The sequence below is a fragment of the Corapipo altera genome, unplaced genomic scaffold (assembly GCF_003945725.1).
Source record: "Corapipo altera isolate COAL_440 unplaced genomic scaffold, ASM394572v1 53, whole genome shotgun sequence".
In the NCBI taxonomy this organism is placed as follows: domain Eukaryota; kingdom Metazoa; phylum Chordata; class Aves; order Passeriformes; family Pipridae; genus Corapipo; species Corapipo altera.
In genome coordinates, this window is record NW_020884900.1 from 4,886,160 (window position 1) to 4,913,946 (window position 27,787).

General features: G+C 37.3%; 1 protein-coding gene across 3 annotated transcripts in view; it reads right to left on the reverse strand.

Annotated features, from left to right (window-relative positions):
• Positions 1 to 205: 205 nt before the first annotated feature.
• The window catches only part of SH2D4B (SH2 domain containing 4B), a 67,654-nt gene continuing 40,072 nt past the window's right edge, over positions 206 to 27,787 (reverse strand). For 2 of the 3 annotated variants that reach the window (XM_027649503.1, XM_027649505.1), the window contains 2 exons: positions 4,686 to 4,906; positions 206 to 1,298 (listed from right to left, as the gene is read on the reverse strand). In XM_027649503.1, coding sequence (XP_027505304.1) covers positions 1,206 to 1,298; positions 4,686 to 4,906 — 314 coding nt within the window. In that variant the 3' untranslated portion in view covers positions 206 to 1,205. The remainder of the gene's footprint in view (positions 1,299 to 4,685; positions 4,907 to 27,787) is intronic. The other variant, XM_027649504.1, reaches the window with a different exon arrangement.

The window sequence follows — 27,787 nt, forward strand, 5'->3', positions numbered from 1 at the left end:
TCTGGCCATTTATGGGAACAGAGCACAGGAAGGTAATAGGAACAGTTTTGCAGCTCTCTCACTCCATTTTCTGAATTGACTGCCCTGGGAGTGCCCAGCCTACCAATGAAACAATGCAGGACTACATCTATACCAGTGAGAACAGTGCCCAGAGTGCAAGAATGGCTGAGACATAAATTTCAAGAGGATAAATTAACTACTGTGATGATATTTTATTATTTTTATAGTCCACAAGCTAAGCAAGTACTCCACAGATCTCACCTCCTGGTCTATTTACATGGGGTTAATACATATAGCAAATGGATGAGGAACACATTATGTGCATCTTTTTTAAACATTAAATAGCATGATGATAATGTAGTTAGTTGTACCTTTTCTACGTACAAATATACCAGCCCACTATCACTTATAACTCTGCTAAGGAAAATACCTGGTCCTACAGCAAAGTAAAGCTAGAAATGTCCAGTGTGTCTCTTGCACATTTAAAAGTAGAAAACATGACAAGGACAGTGAGAGAATTGCAGCAAGTCAAACTGTTTTCTTTAGAATAAACTGACCACTTACTGTACAGGAGTAAAGTTTCTTCCAAGGCTGCTGGACTGCATGAAATTGTAAATATAATGTGTATGACCTTGTTCTGTCTCTGCTGTGAGGAATTTTGTAGGCCTGAATTCAAAAGCATAATGCCAAGTTTCAAGCTACACCTACCTATCTAAGCAATCACAAACTGCAGAAGGGTGTTTTAAGACTGCTTCTCTTGTTATCAAAAGTGCACCACCAAGTAATGAGGTTGTCAACAAAACCTGACAAACCTTGCTTTGGAAAAAAGAATCTGTTTACCAACACTGGTACTTCATACAGTACTCTATGAACAGTTCCTGGCTGTGCTTCTTGCTGCATCAGACATGAAAAAATTAGGATAGGAAGTTAGCATTCAGTGCAATTGGCCACAATCCCTTGAAAATTTTCTGGGAGTAGTCCTTTTTAGTAATTTGCTGGTAATTTTTCACCTTTCACTTGCTAACAACATGAATAATGATGATAAATCAGACGCAAAACAGGAATAGTTTAGGCCTTCTATTGAGGATACTTTTTGGCCACAAGACCAGTGGCTTTGGAAGTTTGTTAAATACTTTCAATGTTTACTTTTGTAGTTATTTATTACTACAGCTATTCAGAATGAGTCCCTGTTAGTCCTGGATCAGTTATTCAAATAAAGGACTGTAGTCTGGTGGATTCTTCTGCTGTCCACATGGCTCCAGTAGTAGCTCCCCACCTGATGATGTGATGATTTCTTCCTGGAAAGATAAAACCAATTAAAATATCAAAGATCTAAGCCTTCCCTCTCTTCTAAGAATAGCAATAAAGACCATCACTCCACTGTCACTGGCAACCAATTATGAATAAACACTTGATAAAATAATTACAGATCAGAAAAGGGATCCTATCAACTAATCATTTTCTTCATGCTTTGTTTATCTTGTACTTACCCTGGTAGTAACTTGTGCTACTATCAAATAATGCAATCAGTGTATGCAAGAGGCTGAGGTTTGTACTGCTTGCAAGTTGCTACACTACTTAGGAAAACCAGCTGCAGATGCCCATAAAGGATGTTCTCATGGGTTAATTTAACAGACATATGCCAGTCTTCCTATGCTATTTCCACAATCATTCCATAGGATGAAAGAAGCTTCCCTGGGCAGACAGAGCAAGAGTTCAACATTGAGTGCTCACATACAACACAAACAACTTTCTGACTGATTACAGAAATGTGAGACATTAACCCTACTAGGATAAAGACAGTCTTTACAAATAGCACCTATTCTCATTAATTAAATATTCACATGCCAAGTGTATATTTCCAGTAACTGATTACCAATTCACTTACTGTAAAAGTAGATAACCTGGTCTTTGCACTTATTCCTACAGTAATGACTGTCCATTTTTGGTTTTGTAGAAGTTTAAGATTTATAGATGCACCAAAATGAGCCAGGATCCAGACATGGTATTGACTAAAATAGCAATCCTTCATTTGAACATATAGATCCAAGTTGTGGCTCTGTAAATGGGCCTAACATGTTCAAAAGCTATCTAGTTTCTATTAAAATTCAATGCAAATTTGGTGCCTGATTTCTTCAAAATGTGTGCAGGCTCCCAGTTGTCATTCCTTCCCAGTCACCACATCAGACTGAGAATAAGTTCAGAAAGTTATTACCTAAACTAAATGATTTTCAGAATCAAAGAACCACAGAAGCATTTAGGTTGGAAAAGACTCTAAGATCACTGAGTCCAACCTTCGACGGATCACCACCTTGTCAACTAGATAAGGTTATGAGGAAGTAAATACAAGTATTCAGCAACTATCTTCGAGATTTTATTGCTGCTTTCCACACAGTATTTAAATGAAAATAATAAAAAGAGAAGATTCACAGTGGTACTTTATTCTGTAAGGTTTGTTCTTTCAGCTAATGGTTATCACTTGTGTCTGTCAGTTGAGTTGCTTGAATGACCTGTTCTTATTTTCTTTAATCAAAATGAAGCAAAATGAATCAATAAGTACAAGCAAGTAAAAAACTTATCATACTAGTCCTGCTTATTTTGATTGAAAGTGAAAAAGACCCTCAAAGATAAGTCCATGCAACCCATGGGGTGGGGAAGTATACTCTTGACAAAAATAGTCCTGAAGAAAGCAGTACTTTCTCCAAATGATACAGCAATAGCTGTAAAAGAAAGTGTGCCCACAGCACAACCATTTACATACAGATTGCTTAGTTGGTTACCAGAAGGCTTTGGGACACTTGACAGTGTACTTCACCAGAAAGGGCAGGAAGAAAAGCTTCAAAGGAAACCATGTGACAGACAGGATAAGATGCCTCCTGAAGGGATTGCCAAAGAGACTGGTTTTAATACAGCTATAAGCTAGACAGTTAAGAGAATTGTGATGAACCAGTTTCTCTCTGATAGACTTCCTACAGGGGCAGCTATTAACTATTATCAGGGGACACCTAAGAAAGTGTTGTTTTTTTGTTTTAATGGCAGGAACTAAAAGTCATTCTGCTTCTGACAAGTGCTCTACTGCTGTCTGTAAATAGATGTGTCTCTGATTGCTTAGTATGAGCTGTGATGAAAATACAGGAACGTAGCTGGAGCAGAGCTGGTTGGAATTGGTTGTCACCATCACCCCTCTACAGGAGCAGAGAGGATACTACATGAGCCAAAGGTCCTACATCTAATACCTGACAATCTGCATTTGAGGTGTTGCATATCTGCTTTTCTTTCCCTGACAAGCCTCCGGTTTGACTCTTTCCAGTTGTACTGGGTCTGGCTGGAGTAGAGTTAACTTTCTTCACAGTAGCCTGTGCTGAATTGGGATGTTGTGTTTTTAATTTGTGGCTAAGATAGTATGGATAACACACCATGGTTCTGGCCATTGCTGATCAGTGCTTGCACAGCATCAAGGCTCTTTTTTTCCTACTTGGGCCCTGCTGGCAGAGTAGGCTGGAAATAAGGGAGAAGCTAGGAGGGGACACAGCCCTGTTGGTTGACCCAAACTGGCCAAAAGGATATTCCATACCATATAATGTCATGTTCAGCAATAAAAACTGAGGCAGAGGAATAAGAAGGGAACAGGGGATTTTGTCTTCCAAGGTGGCCATTGAGAGAAGATTTCATCAAATTAGGAGAGGATGTATTTTTTAGGCAAACGGGACACCTACTATATCCCCATGTGGAAATATAACTTGTGGACATATAACGTAATAGTCATCTGTGAGGGGACACTAAGGCAACACTAAACAGATGTTGCAAACTAGGTAAGGTAAAAAAAAGGTTTAAAAGAGGGTGAATTTAGAAGAAAAATAACCTTTGTGAGGCTAAACACTTAAAAAATAAAAGCTGTGAAGAAAAGGAGGAGCAAAAAATGTATAAAATTACTTAGAGACAAGAATGAGAAAAGGATAAAAAAGGGAAAAGGAACTAGAAAAGAGAGGATGAAGAGAAATTATAAGGGCAGCTAAGAAAAAAGCAATTAAAACTGATGAAGATGGAGAGAGATACAAGATCATGAAAACAACTTATGCTATCAGAAACAGTGCTACTGTTTAGTTACAGTCTGGCAACAGGAAACAAAAGTCAGAGGCAAAGTAATTCAAACCCATGTAAAGTCGAGTAGTAAATTACTCTTGTAAGATTGCTTTGGGTAATAAGGAGTGACCCTTAACATGTCCCTAAAAGGGAACCTCTCCATGTTCTCTTCACCCTCTTTACTGCAGGGCCCTGCTCCCTTGCTTTTGCACATTACAGCCCTCACATCAAAGGTAGACAAATGCTGAAATTTCATTGAAAGACCTTTCTATGGCATTTCCAGTGCAATTTTCCACAGGAAAAAAAACGAAAAAGCATTAGCTCTGTGAGCCCTTATTAGTCCATTTGTAGCCAAGGAGAGCATGTGTTGTGTAAGAGGAGACAAACACATGCTGAAGCATTTTAAAGAAGGAGAAAAGCCTTCTGATTCACTGCAACAAAAGACACACACTATGAACGTTACAACTAGTCTTAGTGTAGAATATTCTTTCCCCCACTATGGCCATTATTATTTTCCAATGTGGTCTCAAATTACACAGCTCCTCGTTAAATTATTAATTCGTTCCACTCAGCTATTGATCTCTAGCTAGCACAAGTGTTACCTTGTGAAAATCGATCAGATCTGTGAGTGTTGCGTGTCGGTTTGGATCTACCCCCAAGAAGCTGTAGAAATCCCCCGAAGCATCAACCAGGAAATGCTTGAACCCGCTTTGCTGGCGATAAGACAACGCGTAGCCCCAGATTTTCTCACTGACTCGCACCAGGAATGTGCCTTCAGACTTATTCATCAGCAACTCTTCTGCCTCCTGACGGCTGATAATACCTGGCAAAAAAAACCCAAACAACTATAGTTATGCAGGTAACAAGTCTGTCAGAGGCAACCAAATACAACAAATACAGAGCAGTGGTGAAATTAAAATGGTGTAACTTCTGAAGACTGAAATGTTTACATTCAGGAGTAGAAGCGAGGGAGACAATATTTATGCTCTTTCCTTCTGAAGGAGAGCTATAAGATGGAGTCTGGTGGGATAAACTTTTTAATTCTGTGATGAAGAATTTTTTTTCCATCCTTACTGCTTTTCCAAAGAAAGCGCATGAATGCAACTGGCCTCTCAGATTAAAGAATTCTGTACAAGGGATCATTTAAGCAGATGGTTTGGCATTGCAATCTGAATTTGCAATACATTGCTGGTAATTGCAAATATATTGCAGTTTTTGGGACTCTGTTACCTTACAAGTATTTTATAGGTCCTAAAGAAGGAATGCAAAGCAAGTGCCAGGAGAAAAAGTATTTCTCTGCTTTTGTACATACACACACATATCCATAGATGCACATAGATAAACTGGAGCACAAAGAAATCAAATCCTGCTCATAGACATGGGTATGTTAGATGACTTATTCACAGGCTTGTGTTTCTAGGAAACATTGTCACAGAGGAAAACAAGAAACAAAGATTGTTCTGCATTTCCTTCTGGGACCTTTCAGGCTTAATAGCAGAGTAATAGTCTCCTCCAGTTAAAAACTGTATCTGTGACCTAAAAGAGTCCCCACACAAAGAAAAGATTGAATATTGTATTTGTTGACCAGAAGTGAGTTCATCTTTATAATTCATAGTGAACACTTATGACCTACGCACCTTGCTCTACAACAAGAGAAGACAAAATTAGTTGGGGCTTCTTGCAGTATGTGTCATCCTGTGGTCACTTTCTCTGTGAGATAGTTTACCTCTCTGGACAAGTTCCATCAGGAAAAAAATTTTCTCCCTGTACCCTGGTCACCAAGTAGTTGATTTATAGGTGAATTTATTCCTTTATTGTATGACAAACTTATTTTTCAGGCTGAAAGTATCACAAATTCAGATTTTCAGAGTAAGAAAAGGAAAAGGTTTAAAAAGAATAGAGCTCTCAAGAACTTTCCCATTTTATTCTTCTATGTTGGAAAAATCTTCCTCTCTCTTTTTCTTTCTGAAGGGCACAACACTTCTTTCCTAGGGCATAAACTGAAGTTGCTAGTACTTCTGCCTGCAAACAGTATATAACAGACAAACCTTATTCTGATCACAACCCATGTAAAAGGTGTGATCAAAATTGCACCCAGCACTGACCCAGGTCTTACCATCCACCTAGAAAGCCTGGTTCCACTTTGTCTGATAGGCCTAGAGGACAGTAAGCTCATGTCTCAATTATTTGTGAAACACCAGATGCTCACTTTCATCAGGAACAGATGTGGAATTAGACCTTTCTGAACGTGAACATGGCGCAGGTTTCAATAAATAATGTACGTACGCATTCCAAAGTTACTCTCTGTGAGGCCAAACTTTCTCAAAACAATACATAGAATCATAGAATCAGTTGGGTTGGAAGCGATCTCTGAGATCATCTAGTCCAACCCTTGATACACTACTGCCGTGGTTACCAGACCATAGCACTAAGTGCCACATCCAGTCTCTTCTTAAAAACCTCCAGGGACAGTGAATCCACCACTTTCCTGGGCAGCCCATTCCAATGTCTGATTACCCTCTCTGGAAACAATTTCTTCCTAATATCTAACCTAAACCCCCCTGGCACAGCTTAAGACTGTGCCCTCTTGTCTTGCTGATAGTTGCCTGGGAGAAGAGACCAACCCCCACCTGGCTACAACCTCCTTTCAGGGAGTTGTAGAGAATGATGACGTCTCCTCTGAGTCTCCTCTTCTCCAGGTTGAACAGCCCCAGCTCCCTCAGCCTCTCCTCACAGGACTTGTGCTCAAGTCCCTTCACCAGCCTTGTTGCTCTTCTCTGGACCTGCTCCAGCATCTCAATATCCTTCCTGAACTGAGGGGCCCAGAACTGGACACAGTACTCCAGGTGAGGCCTCACCAGCACTGAGTACAGGGGAAGGATCACTTCCCTAGACCTGCTGGCCACGCTGTTCCTGATGCAGATCAGGATGCCATTGGCCTTCTTGACCACCTGGGCACACTGCTGGCTCATGTTCAGCTTCCTGTCAATCCAAACTCCCAGGTCCCTTTGTGTCTGGCTGCTCTCCAGCCACTCTGTTCCCAGCCTGTAGCACTGCAGGGGGTTGTTGTGGCCAAACTGGAGGACCCGTAATGTTTAATATTTAATGGAACTGCTTGTCATAGTAGAATCCTACACGTCCTACTAAGAGTTTCTATGGATTCCAAGTACTGAAAAGCCACATTGCTTTACTATAATAATAAACGTAGCCCAGAGATTACCAGTTTGTACAAAGAAGGGCCTACCAGAAAGACCATAGTGTGGAATGCTATAATTAAACCCACAAGGAAAATTATGCCTCTGGGAGACATAGGAAGGGACTGAGGAGTTCTGGGTCTTAAAAGCAAGCACTTTGTGATGTTAGGAAAGAGAAAAGCATCTCCTTTCATTTTTTTGTCTACTTTAAGAAAATTAATTTCTTTTACAGTTTTACTTGGTGCAATGGAGCTCAGAGGTCCCTACTGAAATGTCCTCAGTACTAAGAAGAAACACATATATATATAATTCGCTGAAGGACACTCATTTCTCTGTTCTGAAGGATACTACATCATCTTTGCACCACACATGCGAAACAGGTAGTAAACATGCAAACAGATGCATTTGTTTAGAAACAGCATGTAACTGCTCAGCCAACAGTGTCAATTGCTGCACTTTGCAAAATTAAAAATAGTTTTATTGAAAGTATTCCAAGATGATTTGTTAAAAATTCTTGAACTCTGTTCAGATAAAAAGGTAGTACCAATATGAATCCATACGACACAGCATATTATGTGAAGCCATATCACTAGATAACAATATCAGGTACCATGTGCCAAGTATTACACAAAAGTTGATTCTGAAATCACATAATCTGTTAACCCAGTCTTCACTCAAATTGGCCTAATTTAAATATACATGAAAGGTTTTATTAGTGATTATGGTGCTTACTTCCTTGACAAATCTCTGCTGGAAATGAACGGAGATGAGCCACACTAACAAGCCCAGAGCGTTCAATAACAGGAAAGGATAAACAGTCCCATCACCAGCAAATACTGTATACATTACAATAATCAATATTTATACTGTAATTCCAGATCGAAACCATACTGGTAGTTTTTGGCATAGGAACTTGGTGCTGTAACAATTATCCATTCTCTAAGCAGTGTGAGAACTGTTATGCAGCCCTGACAGATAATTTAGCCTCTATGAATACAGAGGATTTGTAAAAGAAGGGAGCTGTAAAAAAAATAGAGGTTTTATTATAGAGTGGACACTATTCTTAGGATATTTCTAGGGTTTGAATGACCATCACTATCAAGCATATAATATGAAATTCATTTAGCATTAATTAGTTTAATAGTAAACAATCTGTTTTAGTTTTACAATAGTAAACTCCTACCAGTGCAGCTAAGACACTACAGGCTTCCACATGATGTTAATCTTCTTTGCCAGACCTTATTTTTGTTCTGGGCACTTTATATCATTGAGTTGGTAAGGAATGCTACATTGCTCACAGCCAAGCTCTTTTTTTGTTTTAGTTTTCTTTTCTGCTAAAAATGGTGTAATAAATTATCAGCCCGACTCTTTCTTTCCTTTCTCTCTTCTGCTTCTGTTAACAGCCCATGAGGAACCATCTCTCCCCACCATCTCCTCCCTCTCCTTGCCTCCCAGTTACTTTATTTGTCTCTGATTCAATTCTTCAGTGGGTGATTACTACAGCAATGAAAGTCTCCCTCTACCCTTTGAAAAACATTATCCTGTTCTCAAGACAATTGGAAAAAGAGTGGCACTGTTCACTTCTGAGACAACTGTAGAGATAGACAACATCTCTGAAAACCCTACATGAACATTTGAAATTGTTTTGGGTAAAATCATGAAACTTTGGTTTCCCAGTAAGAGGTTTAGAATCACAGATGCTCTTATTTGTGTTAGTTAGAATATTAATTAGAAATATTATTTAGAAAAGAAACCAGTGATGCTTTGAAAACTAATTTTCCCCTCGCTTTCAATCTTGCTATATGTTGTCTTCTAAAACAAACCAAACCCAAAAACAAATGAACAAAACAAAACAAAAAAGAAAGAGAAAAACTGCAACATCTTCACCTGGTGTAAAGCAACACTGCATCAAACAGTAATCTTTTCACATAAATAATTCAAATAAATATCTCACAATTAATTGATCTATCATCAGTAGCATCATTTTAACTCATCATTTGGCCAAACCCCAGCGTATTTGGACAGCAGCTACTCCACTGAAACACATCTTCTACCTGTCATGCCAAAGAATTTCTCTCAGATGTACAAACTACTGTTTTCTATAACAAACCATAAAGGAGCAGTGGGGGTTTGGTTGAGAGAGGATCAAAGGTGTAAATAACTCCTCTCAAAAGCGTGGAAACCGTATCAGCTGGCTTGAGTTTTAGCCCCGTGCCCTCCAGATTCACTGCATGTATCTATAACATTACATGCATCTACCTCTCCACTTTTAACATTCTAGTTTTGCAATGCTTGTAGATATCAACATTTTGAATTCTTAGCTAAAGAATAACATTTTGTAAGACAGTTATTTCGAATCATGGGACATTCATCATCAACTGACATGTTCCCAATTAACAGCCTCATTTATAAAATACGGGGCCTATAATGAAAATTTTTAGATGATAGGCATGTCTTACCATTTTTGTTGTAATTATGTTCTTTTCACTGCCACCAATCTTCCAAAAAGGAAAAAGAACATCTTAATATTTAGGGTATATTAAGCTCACATGGGAACTGGAGGGTTCATTATAAAATTAGTGAGCACAGCTAAGAAGTCTTGATGCTGCCTTCCAATTTTACAGCAACCTCAATAGCAGAAAATGCTATTCTGAAATATTATGCAATGACAATTCAGCTTCCCAGTCTTCTTTCAGCATTATCCTCCATACATCCTTGAGTGAAACTCAGGAGGTGAAATACATAAATATTTGCTAGAAGAATGCCATAACAAGTGTGAATCCAAACTAGAAAAGCTGATGAGCTTTACCAACAAGGTAAGACTAAAATTATTTTTTCATTATTATACAGATTAAGTTACATCATATCCATTGTAATCTACCAGTGGTCTAATGTACCACATGTAATAATGTCTAAATATACAGATAATTTGGCTTTTAATGGTCAGTATATTTTAATATACAAATGTGCATTTATATGTGTCAAGAGGCTGGCTAAGATTAGAGGGACAGCAGGTACAAACACAGCCCAGAAGCCCTCATTTACCCTTCTGCAATAGGAGGTATCTGCTCAGACAATGTTTTCTCTTCTTGTATTTTTTCATTAGCTTGATCTCAAACACTCTATTGCATGAGGTTTTATTCACAGAGAAAAAGTGACACAAATACTGGTATGAATAAATGAGAGCAATGTAATGAGAGCAATCATGCCAAAAGTGTTTTCATGACCATTATGGAAAGCCTTCTATTTCATGCAAAATTGATTTGTTGAACAATTATGAATATTCACATGTAATCAGTGAAGAAGAAAGAGATTCATCCTGTTTATACAACTTAAGACATCTAAGGGGAGCATGTGATTTAGGTAACTAATCAGGATTCAAAGCAGAGGGAAGCCAATACCAGCATCTCTTTTGTTTCCAAGGGGATTAGATCAAAGCCCATATGAATACAAATATTCCTGGCAATCATTGCATGAATGACTCGCATGCTAAAGGTTATACAGACACACTACACATAGAGCAAGTGTAAACAAAAAATAAATGAGTAAACACAAGGAATTATGAAAAATTAACAGGTAACTCCTCAATAATGTAAAGGACTATATTTGCTTAATTATACAGGCAGATCTAGTCAGTAATTTGAAAGATAGTGATAAAACAGACACAAGGGTTAGAAGGATCAATTTGCTAAGCATCAGCCAATCCCCTCCATCTTTTTCAGCTGAAAAACTGAGCTAGACAGACATACTACTCTATCTCATTTGGAACAAATCATTTCCCAGTGGCAAAAGATCAAATTTCAAAAAAAAAAATCCAAATCAACTTTCTCTCTCCAGTACTTAGTTTAAGGGTCAAAAGTTGGATTACACCTCACTGTGGAAAAAAAAAAAGAAAAAAAAATCTGAAATAAATTTTGGAAAAGAACACTATAAAAGCCTGAAAATAACTTTGTATAGAACAGATTTTATGGTCTTGGGCATTCTGAATCAAAACAAAAAAGTTCTGATTTGAGGAAAGGAAAACACCTCATAGGTTTTTCTGCCTATTTCACTATAATTTTAAAAATCATGTAGTTGGAAAATCAAGCTTACTTGGGATCAAAATCTGAATAAAAGAAATCAGTTTTGAAAGAAATAACCAGAAAAGTAAACAGAAATTCAGAAGGGATTGATCCAGCTGCAGCCAGTGTGGTTTCTGAAGAGCTCAGAGCCTGTGTTAGCATGCCAGCATTAACACAAAGCACGGTCAGGACACAGCTTCTAAGAACTAATCTGTGAACCCAATGGAGGGGGGCAGAGTTTTCAGCACGCACAGAATATGAAGATAGACATGAGGAATAAACACAAGGTAAGATGGAGTCCGAAGCTGGAGAACTAAGGTTTAGAATAAATCTGACCTTTCTGAGATCACATAACAAGGTGGGGCAATAAAGACATGGAACTAATACTCGAATGCATGACACTACCAACCATCTCTGGTCTAGAAGGTGAAAAATCCAGCTCCTTCAACCACTCATAAAGATCAAAAGCATACAAGCAGGGAAGATGAAGTGATTGCTTCCCTGCAGTGCAAGAACTAGAGTACAGCTATAGTGTATACTCTCAAGGAAAAGCAGTCTCTATATCACTCAAAACAAGTTTCCTCAGGCTGACTTTTTCAATTCTCTCCCACAGGTGCAATTCTGTATGTGGACTCTTAAACAGACTGAACACACGGTTGTTCACTGGGTAGGACACCATTAATCTATAAAACTGTGGTGTCTAGACTGAATACTTTATGTTATCCTTGAGATTAACAATGTCACATATAATTTAAAGAATGCTGTTATCAGTTGTGGTGGTCTATGGAATGAGTTGTGACTAAAATAGTCAAAGGATAACATACATATTTAGGTCACACCTTGTCGTTTTTCTGGTATTTCCAGCAGAAGTAGCATGCACAATTAAATACATGCACAAATATTTTCAGCAATAGGATCTTACAGTGTACTACTCTATTAAAGAGATTTCATCCTCTCCTTCCTTTTAGTCACAATACTTTTTTGGATAGCACCACAAAACAAAGAGTGAAAGAAGAGATCAATTGCATTGTGTGAGAAAAGCTGTAGCTGAGTGGTAACAATAGCTCTACCTCTGTTATTTCAGAATAAAAGCAATAAAGGTTAAAAAAGCAAAGCAAGGGAGTAAATCAAAGACTTCTGATAATAGAAACAAAGCTGTTGAAGCTATTCACCATCTGCTGTTAAGGCAGGATAAACTCACATGGGACTAGATCTTCAAAAGATTTGTTTCCATTTAGGCATTGAAATAAATGGCCAGGCTTAAAAAAAACATAAACAAACAAAAAAAACCCCCAACAAAACAACAAAAATCCAATAAAAACCCAAACAAAAACCCAGCACAATGACTGGTGGGGTTTTTTGGTTTGGGGTTTTTTGTTTGGTTTTTTCTGGGGAGGGGGGTTGTTGTGGATTTCTTTTTATTTTTTTTCAAAACCATTTTTTCACAGCCACAAGTGTCATGACAAGAGTCCAAGAGCCCAGGGCTGCTGAATTCCTATGTAATGCTAGTAGGAATGCAAATATTTCATGCTGTGCTGTCTGATGGTAATCTAAGTCCTAGTAATATTTATAGATACTGATAATAAAGAAACTATGTTCAATAGGTCACAAAAATCAAAACCTAAAATATGAGTAAATAAAATCTTCCTATCTGCATAGAACTGCAATGGGAGGCAAAGCTGGGATGCATTTAGAAATGAACAGGTAAAATACACATTTGAAATTCATTGGCTATGTCACATATGGGCTACTTGAGTACTCAGGGTCAGTATGGGGCCATCCTCCTCTGAGCAATATAGGCCAAGTGAAGTGACACTTCTTAAGGACCCTCTGGTGAAAGCTTTCTTTGCTCCACATTCACCACCTTGTGTACAATCTCAGGACTGTACTTCTCAGGATTGTAAAACCTACCTAAGATGGAGATAAATCTGTGCTGTTGGAAGGTGAGCAGGAGTCCATCACCCATTCTTCACCATTCCTCTCCTTTGGAACCATCCTGCTACATATGACATACTCAGAATCGGGAAACAACAGATCAGTGAAACTCAGCTCCCTCCCCAGTGAACCTTGCTAAGTATAGAAAGTGTGGTCTGGGCTACACACAGAGACGTGTAGAAAACCAAGGCCCAGAGGAATATGTATTTCTGATGGCAAGAGATACCTTTAGGTAGGGGTGAGGCACACTGACAATTCATCATGCCCTAAACAAGCTCTCCTTGGGGATGCATTGACCTATCTTGAGTCTCTATACACAAGAGAAATTTATCAAGGAAAAGTATCATAGGTAAAAATATATACACCTCATTTTGTTTGAGTGTGGAGGGAGGGGTTGTGGGGTTCTTTGGTTGGTTGGTTTTGCTTTTTGTTATAATGTGAATTCAGCTGTCTGTTCTGTCAGGGTACTGCAGCTCTTAGAACAAAGAAAACTCAGATCTCAGAAGCTTTCTTAATTCCCTAAGAAGGAGATTCTTTAAAGCAATTAAAAACCTACTGAAATTCTGAAAGAAATGGGTGCCTTACTCCCCTGGGAATCTTCAAAAATCACATCTAAATGAGTAACACGGTTATAATGAGTATTTTTCTTCAGGTTTACAGAAAATCAGGTGTGCTACATCCATTGTTGCCAGTCTGGCTCAGTTAATTCCCTATGCACTCTGCAGAAAATATACCTCTTAACTGTCTCCTTTAAAGTTCATTCTACATCCAAACTATCAAATACTGTAAAACCTCTTTATACAGACTGTCAAAATATTTACACCTTATTCACCAGCAAGCAGTGCAGCACATAAAAGAAAGGCGTTGGCATTACTTGTCTGAATACACCACTGTATAATAAAGCTGTAAATTTCTGTTAATGTCTCCTCAAAGCCTAGTGTTGGTTTCTTTCTTTCCTTCCTTTCAGATCAGCCTACAGAATGCATTAGCTGGGAGGAAAACAATTTAATTTCTCTCTTCTTTTTGTACATTATTAATTGCACATATCAGAAGAAAAAAGGTAGCACAAACTACCTTTAACTTTTTACCTCATATATATTTTTTTCTTTAGATGTAGGCTGTTCTGACCTGAAATTCCTGCATTAATCCTCTGCTATTATCCTTTAATTTTTCTGAGTTTTCTCTTCTTGTCTAAACAGCTTCTGAAAAGAAGCTCATGTTAAAAAATGGAACAGTTAACCATTCCATTCCCAGTGGTTTCTTAAACTAAATTATCTGTGTGCAGTTTACTATCCATGATCAGCAAATTGACAGAAGTGATGGGTCAAGAATATTTCATTTTTTGGTGTTTTCACTATTGGATCACTGTTGTGTTTCAAAGTTGGAAGCCTCTATGTTCTAGTGAAGTCAATTGAAGATCAACAACAACAGGGGGGTTGGGTGTTTCTTTTCTGTTTGGTTGGGGTTTTTTTAAAATCAGTGAGTACTTCCAGGCCTATATAAACATTCCAGGCATTTCCTTCAAACAGCATGGAAAATAAGCATATTCATGAGGATGTCTCCAAACTTGAGAAAATATCAGTACACTGATCCAAATAGGGAACTTTTTTACAAATATTATTCCCATAGGATCTATTCACCTCCTTACAATACAGATGGGATTGAATTTTTATTTCTATTATGTATGAAGAATATAGCAAACTATCCAGACTATCAATAAACTTCTGTGATGGGTGTGTGATGTGACACATGCAAAGTAGATATTAAGACCTTCCTGTATCTTCTTCTGAGACACAAAAATTTGCCTAATCAGTAAAGCAAACAGTAATACCTCATGAGACCCTGACAGGGATAGAAATTGTACAGTGGTGTAATAAAAACAGAGTAAAGAACCTGATTTATGCTCTGCTCCTGGCTCAGCAAAGAAAAACACATCTGTTCTGGTACAATAGTCACTGGCATTGTGATTTGTGTGAAAATTGAAAAGCAAGGCAGCTTTTTTAGAAGGTTAGTGGCCAGTATTCACCATCATTTCTCCAGGCAGACAAAATGTTTGCATTCATTCAGTCTCGGTCTTGCAGGCAACAGAGGACAAAAAATGGGAAATCCTAGCTTGTGGGCATCTTTTGCAAGCAGTTCACTTGATTCTATACTCACCTTGTTACCTCTCATCTAAATTCTCAAATTTTGTTGAATTTGAAAATGAGAGAGAAAAATCTTCTAGTCTGCAAGATATAGCTAAATCAAGGAAAAAGATGAGAAAGGTGATATGTGAAAGGAGAGGAGGGGAAAAGCTCTCCTGGGATGTATTTACGTTCCCATAACTCCAGCCATTGTTAAGTTCACATTTCTCCTAAATACTTTCAGAGGGCAACATGGATGTGAACAAGCACGGAAGACTGAGCTTCTACCAAACCAATGCACAAAACACAACAAAGCCCAGAGTGAGATTTTTGTTTACTCTGGATTTCTGCAAAAAGGCAAACTAGAAGAATTAGTTAAAAGGGAGTCTTTAAAAGGAACCTTTAAAAGGAGTCTCTTAGTAGAACCTTCCTGGCTTTGTACGACCCGTTCCAAGGCAACACTGCCAGGTGACACTCCAGAGGGAACACACGGACCAAAGACAGGAATAGTGCACAGAACAGCACAACTGCTAAATAGCCTGGGCTGGGATGACATTCCTGCAGAGACAGGGTTTCAAAGAGCCTTGCTGGAGGAGAATTGGGAGGTACAGTTCTAAACACAAAAAAGCTGAGGAAAGTCTGTGAAATTGGGGGTAATTGTTTCTTGAATCAGAGGCCCCTTTAAAAAAGAATTTAAATAAATCTATAAAAGTAGAAATTATTTGCAATTCAAAATCATCAGTCACTGGACACTTTAAACACTGAAGGTATTACAATCACAACTGAGTGCCAGCTCTCTGACTTGCCATGCAAGCTGCATTCGTGACCTAAAACTCTACATGCCTGTTCACTGAGCATGTGTAAATGTTACCATTTCCCACTTTCTGCAAATGGAAGACAAGTATGAAAAACTGCAAATGTTAAAACTACAGTCAGTCTCAGAGATTGGTTTTTTGAAAAAAACATGTCTTTTCACATTTTTATCAGCTTCTATCATTTTTCCATCATGTAATTAAGTACAGAAAATACAGAGAAATTAAGAAATCAGGCCCTTGTCCACACAGACTGGACTGAGACAACCAGCTGCCAAAGAGTTTTCTAATAATAACAGTAATAAATTACTGAGCATTGTAATGTGCTCTGATTTTATATCAAAAGGAATGAATAAGACAGCAACATTAAATCCTAGTGTAGTTCCCTGTGCCACTATTGCCATAGTTGTAAATGGTTATGAAACAAAGTCACTGGATTTACTAAATGAAGAAAAAGAATGAATTTCTTAAAAAATAGGAAGCTACTGGCAAATATCATCAAGCCAAGTGACAAGCAGCAAAATGAACAAAAATATTCTGAAATCATGGAGGCTACATGATGCACAGTCTGAGTATAAAAAGACAAACAAAAGCAAGGCAGATGTATCTATATCACCACATTTTATGAGTATTCCTGCTTTTATCAGATCATCTCCAAGAACCATATAAAAAAAACCAAACCAAAATAAAACAGTAGGGGAAAACAGTGCATTCAGTTGTGAGCCAAATTATAAAAAGCATGCTATTCTTAATGCTTAAAACACAATAATTAATTTAAAAAAAAGATAAGAAATTCTCAGGTATTCTTTTCTTCTCAACATTACCATACAGCTTGCCAGTGTGTCTGGTATTAAAGCAGTATAATGTCTTCATTATAAAAACAAAGACTGTTTAAAAATATCTTCTATATATATATTTCAGTTTGTCCCATTTTTAAAAAAATTAAGATAAAGCCCAACACTTCAAATTTGGGTTTAGAAATTGGATTTACTGTCTTTATCAGAGGGTTGACATATTTTATTTGGGTATAATACCACAACCAAAAATACAGATTATGGCTTCAGGCAAACAAGATATATACCCTCATCCTATTTAGAAAAAAGTTTAAAAAAATGAGATGTACTGAATGAAAGCACATTTTAGAGCACCTGAAGAACAATTATCATGTTAGTGTTTATAAAAAGGAAAACAACTGGACTGGCTTTAGACTAGCAGATGGATTCAAATAATTTTCTATACAATTCAGATTTTCTACATGATGTGTCTCTGAATGAATACTTAAAATACTTTCCATAAAGGCAATTAATTTGCAGTTCTACATAAAAGAAACAAGCCTCACAATTACTACTGTGAAAGAGAGGGGTAAGATTTTGACCTGAGTAAGGCCTATTAGATGTTCAAAATCCACTTGTACGTGAACTGAAACCCAAATCTCTCCAAACACATCTGTGCTTAGTAAGTCTTATGCAAATGTCAAATTTCTGCGAACAGAGCTCTTGAATAGTGTAACACAAAATGCACAGCTGGGTGGGAAAGGTTTTGTAATTTTACTGGTTAACAGAGAAGTGATATCTAGATGGGTCATGTTTTGAGCATTAGGAATGTTCAGGACACTGGGAATGCATTAGGAATACAATTTCATTAATTTAGTAGTCTCACTGTAAGAGCATTTGCCCAATCAAGGGATACTGAAATGTCTACAAGTTAATTGAGTTCCATGGTAGCAAACAAAATATTACATTACAGCCCCTGACAAGCTGCTAATTTGCTAGAATTGCTAATGTTTTCTACTGGACCTTTTATATTCATACTGATTTGTAGCTATGTTATTTTAATTTCAATTTGCTTTTTATCTGAGTATATGCAAGTTAGATTTTGATTCTCCGTTGCATCCAACACTCATCAAATCTCTACTTCAACCTCCAGCAACAAGAGCTGACTTTTAGACTCTGGAGTCCCTTCTACAGCAGCCCAGAAAAGCAGCCCAAGGCTCATTTGGGTGGGGAAGGAATAGAATGTCATCATCACAGAAGGCAGTGAGCTCCAGCTTCTCTCTTCCCATGGTATGTCTCCTTGCAACTTATGACACAGTTGAGGGCTTCTGTATGCTCCCAGCATGAAACTATTAATTTCAGGAAAAAAATAGACTATTGTCATAAATTGGGTCGACAGTTCATAGCCACTTTGACACATGAGTATTGTGAATATACTGAGTAGATGCCAGCTGATAATGGCAACTATATAGTTCTACAACTGGCTCTGCAATCACCAGAGAAATTTGTGGGTATAAGATATGGAAACTTTCCAGCAGGCTTTAATGGTAACGTTCTTGACTGTGAATTAGACAGAAGAAAAACAATGGAATGCATTCTCAGGTTGGTTTTACATAAAAAAAAAAAAAAAGAAGATTTTTTATTAACAAAAATACAGCCCACAATAAAAATCTGATCAACCCCTCTCATTTTTATAATTAAATTAATAGAATGCAAAAAGTACAAAACCAGGACATGTGTACAACCACATACACATGCCCATAATGGTCTTCAAAAGCACATATATCTTACAGTTCACCTAGAACACTATAATCTCATGGGTGTTGAAGAAGCTGTCAAGATAAATTTTCCATAAACTTAAATGACAACTGCACTAGTAAGTCACAGTGTCAGCAGAGCTCTCTCAACAGAAGGAGAAAAATAAAAGTCACAGTTGACATGGAGCCTTGGAATTCAAATTTTACATTTGAGTGTTACTGCAGATAACTAGGTGTTCTTTGCTTTTCATGCTTTTCTTACAGGTGAAGGAAAATGTTTTTCCTTAAATATATTCCTTTTGTGTAAGGTTTAAGAATGCATAGATTTTTTAAGTACACTAACAGTCAAATCTCAGATTTATTTACATCCATGAGAAGCTTCCAGATGACAAAACTGAGCTCGTAAGAAATCTTCCTACATGATTTTTAATCAAGTAATCATTAGAACTTTTATTGCTAAAAGGGACACAAATTTAAATCATGGTGTATCTGAAGTATTTTCCCATATTCAGGTTAAACCAGCAATTCCAGATAGATTTCTACAAAGTATTTTCTGTACATACTTAAGAAACTATACTTCTTTATCTAGATCAAAGAAAAATAAATCTATGGATAATATTGATAACTAATTTTTCTTCTCACACATTTGGCTAAATTTGGGAACTTTAGGCTAACTTTGTTAATTACAGTGCTTTCCAGCTGCTTGCAATGTTCTTGCATATTGATTTAGTGCACTGCTCCTCAGGGGAAAAGCTTACCTTTAATCACTCAGTAAAGGGAAGCAGACACTGAAGCACTGTTGAAAGTCAAATGAGAACAACACCAGGATAGTAAAAACTTCACGTCTAATGAGTGCCAGTATAATAACCACGTGCAGCTCTGACAGTGATCCAATTCTGGACATCCTCTGGGGTTTGACACAGTTCTGTTAAGCCACTAAAAAAACAGCCACTAAATTGCCTCATTTCCTACAGCAGTGGAATTAAGGTAAGTGAGCTAGCAGCCAGGCTCAAATTCACAGCAGGATAATTCGAATTAGGTGTTTGAAGCCACTACTTAGTAACAGAAATTACTTTAATGGAGGAATCAACTTCATCTCAAGTTCTGAAAAAGTTACAAACAGAAACAATTTTTTACTTAATTTTGAATTCAGAGTCTGGAATTAAGAGTCTTTCATTTATGCTAAATGTCATGGATGAAACTATTCCAGTTTATATGATAAGAGGAACTGGACACAGACAGCTACAATGCAGAATAATTTGTTGCAACCACCATCTTAAAGCTTCTCTCCCCACCATGTAAACATGGTTAAGAGAGAAAAGAGGAGAGGAGGCTCTGTCCCATAACTGATGAACTGTTATTTTCTTGTAGCATGGTTTGAATATCTATAAATGTTTGCAGGTCACTTCAAGTACAAAAGATTCTTTTTATCAAGCATACTGGAATGAGTTTCCAACAGCCACACACACTCATGTAAGATCCATGGTGTGTTCCATTGTGAGAAGCAGTGGTAACAGCACTGGAAGAATGTTCTGTGGAATTACATATAATTTAGATCTGAGTCTTCCCTGTCATGGATTAAGAACTTATTGTTATTATATTATAGATGCTAATCTGGGATAGAGAGGTAGGGTATGAAGCAGTCAGAGCCAATGTTAATCAGTGTGCAAATCTGCACAGCTCTTTTGGACTCTTACCTCTTAAAAAGATTCATAAGTTTGTGATTTGACAGTCTCATTCACTGAAAAGAGAAGAAGAAAGAATCAACCTTTCTGAAACAGAAGAGGGAAGGAAAGGAGGCTGTCATTCCCTTAATGTTTGCAGGGTAAGGGCAAATTTCTGTTTCCCACACTCCAAATCATTCTGCTTCCATGCCAACATCACGTTGTGGAGTCATACATAGAGGTTAGCTACCTACAGAGTCACAGAAACCTCTTCCCTTTGTTTTTGTATCATCTCCTACTGTTTATCTCCTGCGGTGAAACCACTTTAAGTGTCGTGATCTGCTCCTAACTGGGTGAACTGGAGTCAAGCTAAACCAGCAACATAATTTCACACAGTCTCTTGCTTCACCCCTGCAAGACTACACACAATACCTGCTGGTACCCTGTTTGAGAGAGTTGTCTATGCTTAGCAGGAAAATAGTATTACTTCAGAGGAGCTGTCAAACGAATAACTTGTAATCTTTCCCCTCAGGGCCGGATCAATAGGACTGTGGTTTCAGTGTAGCAAGATAGAAGGACCAATAAGGCATCCATCTGCTGGGAAACCAGTGAGATTTACTGACCTTGGGTCTGCAAGTGTTTGCTGTGCCTTGAACAGAAAATATTGTAGATAAAATAATAAATATAACTTAGTCTATCATAAGCTGCAAAAAAATATATAATGAAATCTGTGAAACAGAAAGCATATTCTCGTAAGTGTACTGGCAAGGGAACAAGAGCTGGAGGCATGGTTGATAAGCAGTTAGATATGGACTAACAATAAGTAGGATATCAGCAATTCATCCAAGACTAACAAGGTTCTACACAGGACACCTGTGGTATGCCAGAGGGGGTGATCAGGAAACATCCAGATACAGCATTTAGAGATAAACAGTATGAGCTGAATGTCTCATGCTGGTAGTGACTGACATCTGAGTGTGCCTTGTGCATGGATAAACTAACCAACACACACAGCTGCCACTGAAAGGAGAAAGCGTGATCCTGCAGGTGAGGATCAGACTGTAACAGATGTAACAGGGCACCACAGCTCCAATTCAGGCTGCTGGACAGATGTACAAGGCCACCTGCGTTCACTTTGGTCACCATAAACAGTCATCATAATTTCTTCCAGTCTTACCATAAACAACCTTTGTAGATGTCAGAACTTTTTACTTGTATGTAACACTCCTTATCTTGTGTAAAAGCATCAGTTTTATGTCTTTAGATATGATTTCTTCCAAATAACTCATGCTCTTATATCACATGGGTTTTATAAATGTCTTTATTTCCAAATACTAACAGTATATCTTTCTGTTCAGAAACGCTTCTTTTTTTGTTTTATGCAATGTGATAAAGAAAGCCTGAAGGAGCTGCAGTAATAGAAAAATGAACTCACACACGGCCCAGTTCATGTAAAATCACAGGTAAATACAGTAATCTACCACGATGGCTTACTAAACAAAAATTATAATTGCTCACTGTGGCATACTGTAGTAGAAGCAGATGGAGAATAAAATCTCAAAAGTGCTTTAAATAAAGAGGGCAAGACATCTTCAGGATGTAAAACAATTTGACTTTCTATATTTGTTCAGTAAGACATTAGTAAATTTGCCTGGGAGTAAACTCTATGAAAAAGCTGCTGGATATTCTTCACAAATGCAAAGAATTGTCTGACATCAACTTGAAAGGACACCTTTTTAACTTTATTTTTAACTAGCACTGTACTGCATGGGCTCTGCACCTGACTTGTTTGTGACCATGAAACTGTTAACACATCAGAACTGTTTCCCCTTTATGGTCACACATTCTTTATTATCTCTGACTTTTAGAGTCTACAAAATCTACTCCAAAAAATTGCTGCCTTCTATCTTTAGAACATGCCTAATCTTTAGAATATAGCTTCCAGTTAAAAAGCAGTCAAGAAGGACTATGTATTGTAAAAGAATAAGAAAGCTCATTTCACATTAGCAATTAGCCTATTTACATTAATTATTCAATTGCCTCATTCTACAATTTCCCTGCTGTTCTTTTGTGCTTCCTTTCTCCTTGCAGCATGTTACAGCTCACATTACCTCACTTTGATACTTTGCTCACTTCCAAGGGGAGCCATGAGTCTAAAACATTTATTTTGTTTGCTAATAACCTGTCTGTGTAGACACTTTGGAAGTCTAATGGCATGAGAAAAACAATTCCAAAGCCTTCAAAAGAACTGACAAACTGAAACAATCATTATGACCTAAGTGGAATCACTCAGTATGTGAAGGATCATCTTGTTTCTCAGAAAACAGTAAAATACCTCTCACTTCTTAAGGAAGAAGCTGAGAGCTGAATTAAAGCTGAGGAAGCATTTGGGTTTTGTCAGGTTATGGGTCTGACTTAAGTCAGACATCCATAATCAAGTACCAGAATCCACCACAGAACCTCAACACAACTCCAAATACTGTCCTATCTTCGAAAAATACTACCAGAAAATCCAGGAGATGGTTGATAAAAATATGTTCAGGAAATACAAAAAAATGGTGTTCCATCTCACAGCAAGTAAACAGATAATCATGACAATAATACTGGCTCTAAGAGATATGTTTAAATCCATCCATAGAGAGAATATATATAAAGCTGCAAGGACAAACTGCTTCATGTATTGTGCCCCCATAAAATCTCTACATGTAGGTTATAAAAATTACTGCTTCATCATTATTTCAAAGTAAAGTAAAATTACAAAATAGTAACACAAAAATAGTATTGTTACTATTTAAAGGTGATGGTACCAAACTGGAGTGAGCCAGTCCCTCTGTCCTTCAAATGCAAAACAGACTTTCCAGCCTCACTGAGTGTTTAGCAACTCCTTTATCTAATACAGCAGAGGGCTCTCATTCATCCCACGTCACCATTGTGATATGAATATCATCATTCTGTGCCTGAATCATTCTGTGCCTGCTTTTCAGCGATGAAAAGCACAGGACTAAGCAGCTCTGGGAACTAATGTGCCCTGTTTAACCACAGAATGGGGACACCAGAGGTGACAGAAGCACATGCCTTCCCACTCAGGTCTAATGGAACTCCTCGACCCATTTTCTCATGTAGGGTTTTGTGATGAGAGCGTAACTTGGCATCCAAACTTGCCCCCAACTGTTCTTCCTGCCAAGATTGCCCTCAAAGGTAGCATTCATTCCTAACAAAGCTTTTGAGAAAACCTCACAGACTAGAATGGTGAGATTAGGGGTGATGATTGATACTAAATGACTATGGCATTACTTGTTTTACACAAAGTCAACTGAGCAACAATAACCAGCAGCTCACATTGACCTGGGTGTATCCCTGCAGCAGTCACAAGCCCCAATGTTTATAGATATTCAAACAGTTGATCACAGCTGTGTCTGCCCTCTCTCTTTGAGAAGTGGTTGGTAGAGAACAGAGAAATCTACTTTTTTGATGAAGAGAGTAAGACATAACCTCTTCTAAATCTACTGTCTTGAAAGTCTTCCTTTTTTTTTAATTCTTTCCCAGATAATGGTTCAAAATAAATTTTGATATTGTCTAACTCTTTATCTCATACTTCCCCTTCTTCATTTACTGACATAAATTAGAGACCTGGAACTGTCCTGCAAATGTGTGCAAGATAATAGGTATAATATTGTCACTCAAAATTTTTATTTTAGCTGGTCCTATCATTTGAGTCAGGAATTCTCAGATTCCATTCCAGAGGTTTCCCAGACACAGAATGTTTTAAATAGCAAGTTTTGCATATAGCTATTTTTTTCGTGCATCCTTCAAGTCCTGTAGAAGACAGTGGAAAAGTTCTCAATGAATTCAGATTTTTAACAAGATTTTGTATATTTTTTTCTGACCAAATACCCCTTCAACAACAATTCTAGTAGTGAAAAAATCCCAGACCCCTGGGCCACCTAAACACAGACTCTTGTCTGTGCACTTTCTCAAAGAGAAGTAAAAGCTAGATAATGATAAAGCAAGGAATTAGAAAATAGATCATTAATATCAAGAAGGCTGTACTTCTGCTGGATTTACAACACTTGCTTTTCATCTTCCTAACAAGCATTCATTGAACTAGAAGGTTCAAGAGCAGAAGAAAAATCATGCTTTTATGCTCAAAGCAACAAACTTTATTCAGTTACATGTTTTTCAAATCAAACCATTGCCATTTCTGTGTCCCTTAGAAAATATTACAATAAAGCTGTATTTTATAAGATGCATTTCCCACAGTTCAGCTATATGAATGTGCCTAGTACTGCCACCACTGTTAAGGACTCATAATCAGTAGACTTTCAGAAATATTAAGCCTTGACTTCTTTATTGAGAGCACTGATTTGCAGAAGCATTTTCATAATTTAGGTGTGCTAGATTGTCCTCTTCAAAACAGGTTTCTTCTTGAAATCAACATTAGCCATCTGAAATTAAACATTAATCTGTAAATATCTGCAACATGTTCCTATCAGACTGAAAACTGTCTTCCCTGGCTCCCCTGACCTCAGAGATTACTCAGCTCTTCCTTCTCTCAGCATTTTTCTGTCCATCCTTCAACCTGCTCTGATCAGCTTCTTCACAGCTCAACACTCCCTTAGCCAGTAACTGCACCATCAGTCTGACTTTCCGTGATAAAAGAGTTCTCCACAATAGGATCCATGCTACTGCAATTACACTGTAAAGGTACAACCTTTAGGGCAACTACCTCATGTTTCCAGATCTGTGATATCAGCATCTGAACTTTCCTTTCAACCCGAAGGCAAGTGGAGATCCGATAGTGCTACAGTAGATGTTTAGCAAACATGCACACAGCCACCCCAGAGAGAGGCAGTGAAAAAATTCTGTATTATACTCACTACATATTTGAGGCATCCCTGATATACTGCAGATAAAGAACATCCACAATCATAAAATATTGGTCTCAACTAAAACTGGGGAATATTTCAAGGTCAGCACCCTTTGCAAAGAGCAACACTGGTATGTTGTGAATGGAAAATAACCAAACACCAAACAAAATATGTGAGAGTGAAAAGCCTAACATCTGAAGCTGAAAATATCAAAATTATCTGAAGTAACAGCTGACAAACTAGTTGGAATGGGAAAAAAAAGTGATGAAGCAGATTTCAAACACAAGAGAAAGGTTAAAGGACAAATGAAAGAAGGACAAATGTTTCAGAGATCAGCAGCCTTTTGTTAAATAGTTATGGGAGGAAGGGGCTTCTAGTTTTGTTGCCATATGGAACTCTATTCCCAGTGTCTTATGCCTCAGTAAACTGAAAACTGCAATTTGCTAATGTCTGTGGTAAAGTTTGGCAAAACTCTTCAACCTCTAGAGAAGGATGGTAACTTTCCCTTCACTTGGCATGGGTCACACAGAGGTTTGAAAAAAAAGTTCCAGTTCAAAGCTAAACTTGGCCGAAAATGAGCATTTCTCCCTTTTCAGCCCTTTTGGGAGACAAACCTGCCATCCTAAGCACCAACTTACTTTCTGACTTTCAAAGCATATCACAAACTGAGATCTTGGCACAGAATGCTCTGAATTCAGATTAACTAACACACTTCTACAGCTTGATACATTAAGATGTTTGATTCATCTGCCATACTCATCAACTAGCAGATAAGAAATCAGAGTAAAATTATTAACTTCCTGGTTATTAAACTGAGCAGAATTTACCTTTAATTAAATTTAGAGCAATTTCTTAGTTCTCATAGTCAAAAAATCAAAGGCATAATTCTTTTCACTCAAATCTAAGGCAACTTTTAAACAGTACAAAAGAATCATCTGTTTTGCACAAAAGATATAGACACCAACTACCTTATATCCCAAGAAAGTTTCAGTGACACCTTAACTGTTTGCTCTGGTTCTTCTTTGTTTTAGCAGTTTGACTATTCAGCATCATTGCACTGTTGTCACAAAGTGAGCATAAGCTCCCTTAAAAAAAGGTTCATTACTTCCCAATCCAGATTATAAAATTTTATGATTTATGACAGGATTAAATATGGTTTTAAGTTATAAAAACCATTTAAAAATAGATAATTTAAATATTTTTTCTTTAAAAACTTTTAAAGTCATTCTAGACTTAAGAGGTAAATGATCTGGATTTTGGCAGGGATCTAGTATTCAAACATAGCAAAAAAATTAATTTACATCCATAATTCAGCTGTACATTACAGTTTGTATCTTTGACATGTCCATTTTTTTAACCAAGAAAACAGTAAACCCTATTCAAAATGAGCTAAAATCATCTGCTGGAGTTCAGATACCTGATGATAATTTCAAGAGACAAATAGAGATGGATGAAGTTGAAGTTAATATTCATTTAAGGAGTAATTTTTGGTGAATAAAGAAGGTAATGCTCTGATTTTAAAGACTTTACTACAGGTTTTACCACACTGCTTCAAATGAAACATTTTGTAGTGATTCTTCAAATGAAGACAAAAGGAAAACTTCAGGTACATTAAGCATGCCATGAAGCATACCCTATTTCACATACCATGAAAATGCCCCAGACAATGTACATTTTAAAATGGAATCCAGGTCAGTTTGATCACTGGAAGTGGAAAATATGACAAATATATAAGGATAAAGACATTTTGCATTACTACTTGGACTTCATTATTTTAGCTGAACACATTCTGTCTCAAGGTTTCAATCTCTGTATAACTAGAAAATATTATATGTGCATAGTACAATTTGAAGATAGTGAATTTGCCAATGCTTAAATTTAGCTAAAAATCTGAACAACCTGACAGTCAAAGCAGGTAAGCCAAAGTCTATTAACTCCAGAAAAAACATGTAATTCTGTCAGAAACTAGTATCCAGTTTTTTGGTATTGTGTAATAGCTCTCTTAGTGCATTGCACTTAAAAAGCCCTTAATGTGAGGCAGCATATTAAGCTCCGATTTTGTTGTCCAAAATTGGGATGTAAGAAAACACAGAAATTGTTCAAGGATGTGAAGGACCTGATTATACCTTTTATGAGAAATGCTTGAGGTTTTAAGAATCTGTCAGCACAACACTAGACAACACTGAATATTAGGCAGCAGTTCTTCCCACAGAAACATCCACCTACCCAAATGATGATTTTATTTTTGCCCCAGTGGCTCAAGCTGTCAGTCATAATTCTTAGCTTTGCAGAATGGCTTTCGTTTGTATGGCCAATATCTTATACAAGTCAGATACATTCCACTGTATTTTTTTAATACACAAAAATAATAAAAGGTCATATATAATGTCCCTAAATATAATGCAAAATAACAACACATGGAAGATCCCAAATAGGTCTATACAATAGAAATCAAAATCTTAATTCTAATAAGAAGTAAACAAATAATAGGAAAACGATTTTTGTTGGGATCAAAAG